The following is a 12,423-nucleotide window of genomic DNA, read 5'->3' on the forward strand; positions in this document are numbered from 1 at the left end:
CCCAGGCTGGAATGCAGTGGCGTAATCTCGGCTCACTGCAACCTCTGCCTCCCGGGTTCAACCTTCATGCCTCCTGTGCCTCAGTCTCCCAAGAATCTGAGATTACATACGTGCACCACCACATCTGGCTAATTTTTGTTTTGTTTTGTTATTGGAGACAGGGTTTCACCACATTGGTCAGGCTGGTCTCAAACTCCCAACCTCAGGTGCTACACCCACCTTGGCCTCCCAGTGTGCTGGGATTATAGGTATGAGACAACCGTGCCCAGCCAAGACCTGGTCTTTTCAAAAAAATTAAAAACTTAGCTGGGCATGGTGGCATGGGCATGTGGTCCCAGCTACTCAGGAGGCTGAGGTGGGAGGATCATTTGAGCCCAAGAGGTCGAGGCTGCAGTGAGCCATGATCATGCCACTGCACTCCTCCAGTTTGGGCAACAGAGTGAGGCCGCATCTCAAAAACACAAACAAAATCTCAATAAGGAATAGCAAAATATCTTCAACTATAAAACTTTTTGTTTCTTTTTTCTATATCACCAGTCATCAAGCAAGTAAAATTTTAATGATTAGATGTTTTGAGGGGAGTTAATTTTATCATATGTGGTTTCAGAGCATTAGGTTGAAATATTTGCAAATGAAGTTAATTTTTTTCTTTTTACCTAAAGGGTAATGCTTATTAGGCTTTTCTTGAAATCAGAATTCCACCCACCAGTGAAGTCACTCTACCAGGTAATGTAATGATGAAAAATATTCTTTAGATAAAATTTAGTTTCACAGGGCAAAGTAAGGGCTTTTAAAAGCCCAAAGTGATATTTTTTTCTTTTTAAGTGAATTAGGAAATTATTCACTAGCAAGAGGAATCGATGTAAAATACTCAGTGCAAATTATGTGCAGGATGCCCCACAAATCCTTCTGATCTCTGCCCTGAATCTCCCATGCATTTGCAGGTCAATATTCTTATGCAAGAGGACTCCTAAGCATAGATGAAATCTGTAGTCCTTAAGAGGAATTAACAAGAGTATCACATCACCTAGAGAGGTAGATACCAATGGTGGCGTTTGACACGTAATTAAATGAGCTTACCCACTGTGAATCACATAGCCAAGGGGTCTTCCTGCCAAAAGCTGGAATGCTCATGGAATGCTTGGGGCAGCCTTTATTTTAGGATTTATAAGGTACAATGTCCCTGTGGATGAAGTTATAGTGGACTTTTGGTGCCAAGTTGTTGGGGTTCCCAGCTGCCCAATGGTCCCTCACCAGAGGGAATCTGGGTCATTATTGAGTGTCTATAGTCCATTCATTACTCATAGTATCAGAGGCATTTGAACCACAGCAACTCCATCTTGAATAGGAGCTGGGTAGAATAAGGCTGAGACCTACTGGGCTGCATTCCTAGATGGTTAGGCATTCTAAGCCACACGATGAGATAGGAGGTCGGTACAAGATACAGGTCATAAACACTTTGCTGATAAAACAGGCTGCAGTAAAGAAGCCTGCTAAAGCCTACAAAACCAAGAGTGACCATGGTCCTCCTCACTGCTACACTCCCACCAGCACCATGACAGTTTACAAATGCCATGACAATGTCAGGAAATTACCCTATATGCTCTAAAAAGGGTAGACATGAGTAATCCACCTCTTGTTCAGCATATAATCAAGAAATAACCATAAAAACGAGTAACCAGCAGCCCTCAGGGCTGCTCTGCCTATGAAGTAGCCATGCTTTTACTCCTTTACTTTCTTAATAAACTTACTTTCACTTTATGGACCCAAATTCTTTCTTGCTGAGATTCAAGAACCCTCTCTTGGGGTCTGGATTGGGACTCTTTTCCAGTAACAACAGTATACTAAATTTTTATTGTTTATAATCTATTTTTTACATACTACATCAAAATGAATCACAGCCACATCTGTGTAAGCATTATTATTTTCTAATTCCAAGCTAACTTTTCCATGTAGAAAACTTCCAGGCTCCAACTTAAAGAGTTGGAAAATACAACTCTTAACCAAATACATCAAATAATATATATAGTAAAATGTACTGCTTGTCTTATTTCTAGATTAAAAAAAAACTTCAAAGATAAGGAAATCTAAGTAAGGTTAAAATAATAAAAAATATGTAAGCACCTTATATGGCATAACAAAATTCAAGGACTCTTTCTTACCTCAAGAATGGGACACATAACGTCTGCTGTGACATCACCATGATTCTTACAGAATTTATAGAATGCCTCAAGGTAAGACTTAAAAAGAAAACAGATCATAAAGTGATATAATGAATATATATTCCTTTTGAAAATTTCTAGGTCAGCTTTTCATGGTTTATTAAATGCTTCAATGGAAATTGAATTACATCTCCCATAGGGAGATATTTTATAATAAATTTGGTAGAAGCTTTCATATTGCAGCATGTTGCACAGACTAAAAAAGAAATCCAGAAAAGGACAAAACTGCATTTATCGTAACTTATAATTACTTAACAAGCACTTTTTTTTTGCATGGTTTTGGATTATTTCATATGGTTAATTCTTGCTATTTTAACAAGAGTGCCAAGTTCTTTTCTGAGATAAGCGAATAATTTTAGATTTAGCCCTATGCTGACATTTAATCTCTTATAGAGGCACATTTCGGATGGCTTTGAGCATGGAGCTATATGGGAAAGGTTGTAGAGTCAGACTGCCTGAGTTTGGATCCCAACTCTAATACTTTTTAGCTAACTGACTTCTTCCAAAGAAACCTTGGCTCTCCAAGCCTCAGTTTTCTCCTCTGAGGAATGGAGATAGCATAAACATCATATTTTTGCCAGGTGGATTAGTGAGTTAAGGCCTATAAATTACTTAGAACAGTGCCTTCTGTTAGTTATATCTCAAAGATGCCTCCTCTAGACCCATAAGTCACTTTTCCAAAAGGAACACCGCCTGCAATACGCTTTTGAAAGGACCACATGTTTGAACACAGCATGTCATATATATGGCATGGCTGTATATATTCAGTTACTCTGTGTGAGTGTCTAAAGAGGCTATGGTTATTTGAGTAAAAATGGACAGAATTGCTCAGTCTATAGTATATACAGCTACTCAAATGGTGGCAGCACAGTCCAGACAGACAATCAGATTATGCAAAGTGGTACCTATGATGCAGTGTACACAAATTGTTCATTCTGGTATGCTGCACACTGTAGATTAAAATTGTGTGGGCAGATTAGCTGTGAGATTCAGGGATACTAACAGGATTGAGGTCAGAGATGAACACTGCATAACAGAAGGTTTACTATGTGTGCTGGTTGCTTTAAATGGATTGATATTGTTCATCCCACTTATTCACCTACCACCATCCAAACACCTTTTATGTTCCAGATACCATGCAAGGAGCTGGGAATATGGAAGAACAGGGCATGTTATTTCCTCTCAAATATCTTGCTGGCTAGGGGAAGCTGATATGCATGCATTTAACTAGAGAACAGGCCAGAACTATAAAAGTTATATTCCAAATATGCACAGTTTCATAATTGTAGAAGTTGGTTAATGAGCAATGTAAGTTTTATTAGAGAACACTAGTCACAATATATTGTGTAATCAAGAAAAACACAATGTTTGGGAAAACCATTACCTTGTACAGTTTATTGCGCAGCAATTCAATATTCAGTTCATCTAGAGCATTTTCAGACATACAGTCTTGGAAGAACGGAGCTGAAAGCAGAAATTGCCATACCAAAAAATGAATCTTAAGCAAGATTATAAACTGTAGAAAATGTATCCTGAACACACCACCCTCTGCTCACTCCTGACAAGAACACTGCAGAGTTGCAATCCATACACTCAACTAAATAAGGCTAATAGTAATGAGGATGAAAACAGTTATTACTTTTTAAGCATTTATCATGTGTAAGCCCTAAACCAGGGGTCCCCAACCCGCAGGCCACAGACCAACACAAGTCCGTGGCCTGTTAGGAATTGAGCCACACAGCTGAGGTGAACAGTGGGCCAGAGAATGGCTTCAACTGTAATTATAACCATTCCCCATTGCTTACATTACCACCTGAGCTCCGCCTCCTGTCGGATCAGTGGCAGCATTAGATTCTCATAGGAGAGCAAACCCTATTGTGAACTGTGCATGTGAGAGATCTAGGTTGCACACTACTTATGAGAGTCTAATGCCTGATGATCTGTCACTGTCTCCCATCACCCACAGATGGGACTGTCTAATTGCAGGAAAACAAGCTCGGGGCTCCCACTGGTTGTACATTATGGTGAGTTGTATCATTATTTCATTAGATATTACAATGTAGTAATTATACAAATAATGTGCACAATAAATGTAATGTGTTTGAATCATCCTGAAACCATCCCCTCTCTCCCATGTTGGAAAAGTCGTCTTCCACGAAACCAGATCCTGCTGCCCAAAAGGTTGGGGACTACTGCCCTAAACCTCACTCACTACACTACACACTGAATATACTCTCACTTAATCTTCACAACACCTTGGAGCTATTCACTTAAGGCTTTTTTGGAAGTCCCCCGTCCTCTACTATCTAATGATAATATTTATTATTTGCAACTTTAGTATGTGCCAAGCATGGAGTTGTACTTAAATTGTGTTTTATTTTTAAAACTCGGTTATAAAAAGACACGATTATTTCCAAAATGAGGAAACTGGGGTGAACTGAATTGCTCCTAGTCACCTTGTTGGGACTGGGCAGAGCCTGGCTTCATGCTCATGGCTGTCTGATTGCGGTCTCAACCTCTCTCGACTAGCCTATGCTATCTCAGCATCGGGTGCTTAATGATGACACAAATATTGTTTTTCCTTTTTAAAATATCTATTTTAAACAGCAACTATTTTGACAAATGATCAATAGTGAATTGCTACTATCCAGATTTCCTGACAATATTAGATAATGATGCTTATACAATTATCTCTTTAGCATTTTGAATACTACAACTCTTGTTAGTGCCAAATTATAATGAAATTAACCATCATTTCATCATTGCTTCTGATGACTTGACATCTCAGTCATGCTCTTGAGCATCTCAGAAAAATGACATTTTTAAACTTCCCGAAACAAAATGCTTCCTATATGCAACCTTATCTAGACAGAAGTTTAAATGGAAGGACAAGAAACTAATCCTATAAAACCAAGCTAGAAAATTACATTTTTTTGAAGAATGACAAGTTCTATTATTTATTTGCTATGACCTGGTATAAAGTGAAGGGTTTGAAGGTTGAGAGATGAGCCCCAATTCCTTCTCTACTACAAATGGTTCACATGTGATCTGAGCAGGTTGCTTCATTTGTCCTCATCTGAAAAATGAGGGAGCTGAACTAGATGATTCCTTAATGTCTCTGCCACTTCCGGGAATCTGCATAGTATGCTACTGTATACATGGAAAAAAATCTGTGAAATCAAAGTACATTTTCTTTTGGACCACAGGGAAGAAAAAATAGTACATTTTCTAATGACTGTGATAACATACACAAGCAGCTACCAAATTACCTAAGTGTTCCTACCTAATGGCGTTTCGATCAGAATGGCATTAAAGAGATCTGAAGGCGTCTCTGCAATGTTGACAGCTTCCATTTCTGTGAAACGGCCCAAGGGGTGGCACTTCCCCAGAATTTCTTTCACAGATTTTTTCTGCAATGCACCATTCATCAGCAGAATCACATTGTCTATCATGTAACTGCACCTGGTTTAGAAGACAACTCAATCATTAGAGGACAACTGCAAAAGGATAAGAAGAATCCTACAAGTAAAAAATACACACACTGTTTCATTCAGAAAATACATGAGTCTCTTTTTATTTTAAACACTGGAATTTACGAGATGTGGAGAAAAATATATGACCTCTGAGACTGTCATAAATTGAAAAGGCATATTCAATACTCTTTTTTTTTTTTTTTTTTTTTTTTTGTGAGACAGAGTCTCTCTCTGTCACCCTGACTGGAATGCAGTGGCCCAATCTTGGCTTACTGCAACCTCTGCCTCCCGGGTTCAAGTGATTCTCCTGCCTCAGCTTCCCAAGTAGCTGGGATTACAAGCTCTCGCCACCATGCCCAGCTAATTTTTTTATTTTTAGTAGGTACAGGGTTTCAGCATGTTGGCCAAGCTGGTCTCAAACTCCTGACATCAGGTGATCTGCCCACCTTGGCCTCCCAAAATTCTGGAATTATAGGTGTGAGCCACTGTGTCTGTGCCTGGCGATGAAAAAGCATATTCAATATTCTAACAACTAGCTAAATAAAACCTTGGCTGGTGGGAATATGCAGAAGCAGCCCCTCCATAGTCACTGTCAAATGCGATGGGGCGGGGGTAAGGGTGTGAACTTGTTTGGTTTATCAGAATGGACAAAGGGCTTGAAAAGTTGAAAACCACAGACCTGAAGCATCTTACTCTGCTTTAAAAAGTGACTGCTATATTTGAATCTGCAATGAAGCCTATCACTGAGGATTCAAAATTTAATGCTAAAAAATACTGTGTAATTCTGTCCTCATATGAGATCACCCACATCCCCATGAGTTTATTAATTCATACTAATTCATATTTTAATCATTTTAATGTGATTTCTTTATTTGATATAAGGTCTGCTCAGGATATCCTGGGTGCATGTCCCGGTTCACTCATGTACTCAGCACCTAGGATATTCCAAGCAATGAGGTTGAGAAGTAAATGAGACCTAGGGCATTCCTTTACAGAGAATACAGCTTAAGTGAGGAACTGGACACAGAATCATTTACAATAAATCACAACAGGGCACACATGCTATGCAAAATAAATTCTAGGGTGGTGTGGAGAATCATAGCTGGACATTAACCAGTCCTGGAATTAGACTTGCTAGAGAAATGACAGTCAAGTAGAAACTTGAAGAATTAGTAGGAGCTGGCCAGCCGAAAGGGGCCGGGAACTGGGGGAAAGCACGTTTCAAGGCAGAAGGAAGAACGTTTGAAAAGCCCCAGAGATGAGAACACAAGGACACTCAGGGAGTTTCCTTTGCCTGGGCCGAGCAACGGAGGATACTGACTGCCCTTACACTGAAGGGAACATTATCACCTATGTAAATATTAAAACAGGAGAAGAGGTAAACAAACACCTATACAGTAAGGGCAGTCAGTATCCTCCGTTGCCCTTAACATCCAAGTTCCTCATCTTGTCTTTTGGGACCCACATGCTCAGCCCCAGCCCCAGCTCCAGTGCTCGGCCCAGGCAAAGGAAACTCCGAGTGTCCTTGTGTTCTCACCTCTGGGGCTTTTCAAATGTTCCTCCTTCTGCCTTGAAAGGTGCTTTTCCCCAGTTCCCAGCCCCTTTCTAGAGTCTGGCTGCATGGGGGACAGACTTCCTGGGCAGGGAATTCATTTCTGGCTGGAAAAGGGGGTCTCCTTCATTGTGGAGCTTCTACAGCTTACCCCCAAAAATTCTAACTAAAGAAGTTTTTGAAGCAGGCAATTATCCCTTTATAAAAAGCACATGACTATAAAGTTTCTTCACCTCCTGAACAGCAGTACCAAATTTAGACACTATGGAATTTTAGAATCCTTTTTATCTCTTCAAAATGATATTAAAATGGAAGTGCTTATTTAACTGTCCTTTTATGGCTCAAAAGCAATTACCTGAGAGGGCAATTGCTAGCACTTAATAATCCTTAGCAGACTCCAGACATTTAATTGTTCCCCACAACCCCCCTGCAATGTAAAAGCATCCGAGCTGCGAACATTCCCAATTAGCAGAGGACTGTTAGAGCAACGTTGACAGGCGACCAACGTCAATGGTGTGAGTAGGATGCAGCCTGCCTATAACACCCATATGTGCCTCTACAATATGTGCGTGTGTGTATTAAGTATTTTTATTTTTACTTTTTTACTAATAGACAGGCTAAGCCCTATATGGCAATGAGCAAGAGCTTTATAGATTGGGTTCAATTTTATTTCAACTCTTACTGAGTGGCCTTGTTTCTAAAATGGAACAATAACACCAGTTCTTGCAGTGTTGCTCAGAAACACTGAGAACCCAGGACTTGGCCTACGATGAGGGACAGGGGTGTCCTGTCCCCTTTCTCATCTCCATCACACATAGGTACCAGGTATATAATTATCATTGGCTGTTGGGGTGACAGGGACATAGTGTAACCAGAAGACCGTTTACTTTCTCCAGACTATAATCTTTGTAGATCTCCAGGGGGTCATGCATGCAATGGTTGCGAAGCAAATAATTGCTGACATTACCTGAATAAGTTTTGAACAAAAAGACACCAGGGTGTTTACCTAATTCAAACCCCTGTTTTAGATAGTTATCCTCATAAGTAGTGACAGAGCCACCCATTCAGTTAGGTTAATTTTTCTCCTACTCATGGTCTAGACAAATGTCCTTTGACACCTGTAAAAATCATAGTCACCTAAAACTGTGATGAGCAAATTACTCAATTTCAAAAATTTTAGGATATTAAAAATTTTTTAAATGCTGATTCTTTTTGAGGTTTTTACTATGTGGCAGTAATTATGTGCACACTCTCACTCAAGCTTCACAACAACTCAATGCTGTAAGAACCATTATTAAGGAAAACCAAGTCTTAGCAGTACTAAATACCTTGCCCAAGATCACAGTGCTGGCAAGCAGCAGAGTTGGGTCCCTAAAATCAAAGTGCTGGCTCTCCCTAGTAGGTTCAGATAAAAGAGCTCAAGCCAGATGATATTTTAACATTTCCATTTGATCTTAGAGCTATTCTTTCTCCTCCTGCTCCCTAGCTTATTTAAGGATCTCACAGGTAACTGTAATATATTTTCTGTATGATAACTACCACATTCTGCTGCTGTAACAGTTGCTAAGAGGTCATATAATATAGAGCCATAATTTGGTAAGTTAGAGGAATTGCTCTTCTCTGAATAAAAATTTGAGTACTTCAGTGTCATTAGCAATAGCTGAGAAATGACTGTCATTCACAAAGCACTCTGGCATGAGATAGGAAAAGAGAAACGCCTTCTAAGAAAAACACAGTTCAGTGAAGAAGCTCTCCAGGGTATTACCTCTTCATTGTCACACCCACCCTTTCCCACCCACCACCCCCAATGCCTAGAAAATGCGAATCAGTTCTCCCACTCTATAATTTTGCTATTTTCTGAATAATATATAACTGGCAGTAGATAATAAGTGACATTTTGAGACTGGCTATTTTAGCCCTGCTCGGTGTTCTTGAGATACATGTAATACATTCAAGCTGTTGCATGTAAACAGTTTGTTCCCTTTTATTGGTGAGTAGTATTCCATGGTATTGATATACCACAATGTATTTAAGCATTCACCTATTGATGGACATTTGTGTTTTTTTCTAGTTTTTGGCTATTACAAACAAAAACTGTTAAGAACATCTGTGTGGTGATTTTTATATTAAAATAAGTTTTTATTATTCTTGGATAAATGCCCTGAAGTGCAGTTGCTAAAAGTCATAGTAAGAGTATGTTTAGATTTTTAAGAAACTGCAAGACTATTTTTTAGAGTAGCTGTCTCAATTTTAGCGCAGTATTAAAAACTTTACTTCTTTTCAAGTGTCTTTTCTTTCCCTGTTTATAACTGTTATAAATATTTCCTCTATATACATGGAGAACCACATCAGACAGTGTAATGATTTTGCTTCAACTGTCAAATACAATTTAGAAAACTCAGGAGGAGAAAGAGTGTATTGTATTTACCCATATTTTTCTCCTTTCTGTTCTTTCTTTTTTCCTGTTGTTTCAAAATTACTCTTTTTATCATTTCCCTTATGTTTTGAATGCTTTGTTTAGCCATTCTTTTAGTGTAGGTCTGCTGGTGACAAAATCTCTTAGTTTTCCTTCATCTTAGAATGTCTTGATTTTCCCTTCATTCCTGAAGAATATTTTCACTGACTACAAAATGCTATTTTTTTTCTTGTCTTTAGTGCTTGAAAAATACTACACTGCTTGCTTCTGGCTCCGTGGTGCCTAATGAGAAATCTATGGTTCAAATTGCTTCTCTCTTATCAGTAAGGAGTCATTTCCCATAGCTTTCAAGATTTGTTTTATCTTTTTTTCTTTCAAAAGTTTGATTATGACATGTCTTGGCCTGGATTTTTCCTGTTTGGGCTTTCACTTAGCTTCTTGAATCAGTGGCTGTGTGTCTTTTGCCAAATAGGGGGAATTTTCAGTCATTATTTCTTTGAATACTTTTTCAACCTTTCTTTTTTTCTCCTCTCGTTCTGGGATTTATTACTACTCTGCCTGTGGCCTCTACTGACATCAAGGTAAAAGAGGGCTTATTACTGCTGGGCAGTGGTCAAAGGCCCAGCTTCCCGCTTGGCCCTCTCTGACCCCATTTACAGCCAGGTGAGGGTAGACATCTGGGCCCCCACTGAGTCTTTGCTTAAAGGGGTGGTGTTGCAGTTTTTCCCGTGGCACTTGGTTAGAGTAGAGCCATTAGTATCTAAAGATACTCTTGTTGTGGCCAGGCGTGGTGGCTCACGCCTATAATCCCAGGACTTTGGGAGGCCAAGGCGGGTAGATCACAAGGTCAGGAGTTTGAGACCAGCCTGGCCAAAATGGTGAAACCCCGTCTCTACTAAAAATACAAAAATTAGCTGGGCATGGTGGCGGGTGCCTGTAGTCCTAGCTACTCAGGAGGCCGAGGCAGGAGAATCGCTTGAATTCAGGAGGTGGAGGTTGCAGTGAGCCAAGATTGCACCACTGCCCTCTAGCCTGGGTGACGGAGCGAGACTCCGTCTCAAAAAAGAAAGACTTTCTACTTGTGAGGTTGCCCCTTTCCTGGTCCTTTGGCTAGAGAGAACAGGCTTTTCTTGGGGGTTTTTTGTATGTGCCTGTTGGCTTTCTGGGCTGTAAGATTCTCTAGCATCCAACTGGGAGTGTATGAGACAAAAGGAAAACCCAAGAAACTCAAAACCAAGCCATTTCCTGGGTCTCAAGTTTCTTAGCCAATCGGTCTTCTCTCTACCTTTTAGTCATTAGTGTCCTCCAAGATGCCAGTACTTCAACCGCAATAAGATAGCATCTTACCCCATTTAGAATGGACAGTATTAAAAAGACAAACAATAAAATATACTGGAGAGAGGATGTGGAGAAAAGGAGATTCTTATACACCACTGGTAGAAATTTCAATTAGCACAGCCACTGTGGAAAACAGTATGAAGATATCTCAAAAAACTAAAAACAGAAACACCATACAATGCAGCAATCCCACTACTGGGTATCTATACTAAGGAAAATAAATCAGTATGTCAAAGGGATACCTGCATGCACATGTTTATTGCAGCACTATTCACGATAACAAAGAAATGGAATTAACCTAAGCATCCATCAACAGATGAATGGGTAAAGAAAGTGTGGTATAGATACACAATAGAATACTATTCTGCCATAAGAAGAATAATATGTCATTTGCAGCCACATGGATGAAATTGGAGGTCATTATGTTAAGTAAAATAAACCAGGCACAGAAAGCCAAATATCGTATGCACTCACTCATGTGTGGGAACTAAAGAAAGCTGATCTCATAAAGGTAATGAATAGAATGACAGAAAATAGAGGCTAGAAAGGGTGGGTGGGGGGTAGATGAGGAGAAGTACATTAAGAGGTACAAATAAACAGTTAGATAAAAGGTATGAATCTATAGACAGAAGAGCAGAGTGACTATAGTTAACAATGTTATGACATATTTCAAAATAGACTGATGGCTCCCAACACAGAAATGACCAATACTCAAAGTAATAGAGTCTTCAAATACCCCGACCTGATCATTACACATTCTATAACTGTACCAAAACATCGCATGGACCACATAAATATAGAAAAGGTTATGTATCAATTAAAAAAAAACACTTTAATACTTCAAATAGTCTTGTGGTTTGTTTAGTGTCCTAAAGTTTTTTATACCTCAGGGCTATACATCATAGTATGGTGTAAAAGGATGGTGGAAAAAGAAGAGTTGTGATAAGGAGGTGATAATGGGAACCCAGCACAGTGTTCTGGCTTCAAGTACTCTTAGGTAGTTTTAGTACATATACATATAGGCACTCAGGATCTGGAAACTGGTCATCTTGTAATCACTGCTGTCTCCATAACCCTTGGAAAGCATCCTTTAGACCTAGGGGGACATGTACGACAGAGGAAAGATTGCTGTCTTATAGAATGTTCAAAATTATTCACTAATATAGGTTTTCATTTCTTTCTTTTTTAAATTTCAGTTTTTGCATATGTTTTTAAATGGACGTAAGACTGGGTGCAGTGGCTCACACCTGTAATCTCAGCACTTTGGGAGGCCGAGGCAGACAAATCACCTGAGGTCAGGAGTTCGAGACCAGCCTGGCCAACATGGTAAAACCCCGTGTCCATTAAAAATACAAAAATTAGCCAGGCATGGTGACAGGTGCCAGTAATCCCAGCTACTCAGGAGGCTGAGGCAGGAGAATC

General features: G+C 39.5%; 1 protein-coding gene across 1 annotated transcript in view; it reads right to left on the reverse strand.

Annotated features, from left to right (window-relative positions):
• The window catches only part of ATP6V0D2 (ATPase, H+ transporting, lysosomal 38kDa, V0 subunit d2), a 58,908-nt gene that overhangs the window by 7,987 nt on the left and 38,498 nt on the right, over nucleotides 1-12,423 (reverse strand). Inside the window, exons 3-5 of the mRNA XM_011937092.1 lie at nucleotides 5,506-5,684; nucleotides 3,607-3,686; nucleotides 2,163-2,240 (exon numbers count right to left, since the gene is read on the reverse strand). Coding sequence (XP_011792482.1) covers nucleotides 2,163-2,240; nucleotides 3,607-3,686; nucleotides 5,506-5,684 — 337 coding nt within the window. The remainder of the gene's footprint in view (nucleotides 1-2,162; nucleotides 2,241-3,606; nucleotides 3,687-5,505; nucleotides 5,685-12,423) is intronic.

Source organism: Colobus angolensis, unplaced genomic scaffold (genome assembly GCF_000951035.1).
Source record: "Colobus angolensis palliatus isolate OR3802 unplaced genomic scaffold, Cang.pa_1.0 Scaffold16, whole genome shotgun sequence".
NCBI classification, from domain to species: domain Eukaryota; kingdom Metazoa; phylum Chordata; class Mammalia; order Primates; family Cercopithecidae; genus Colobus; species Colobus angolensis.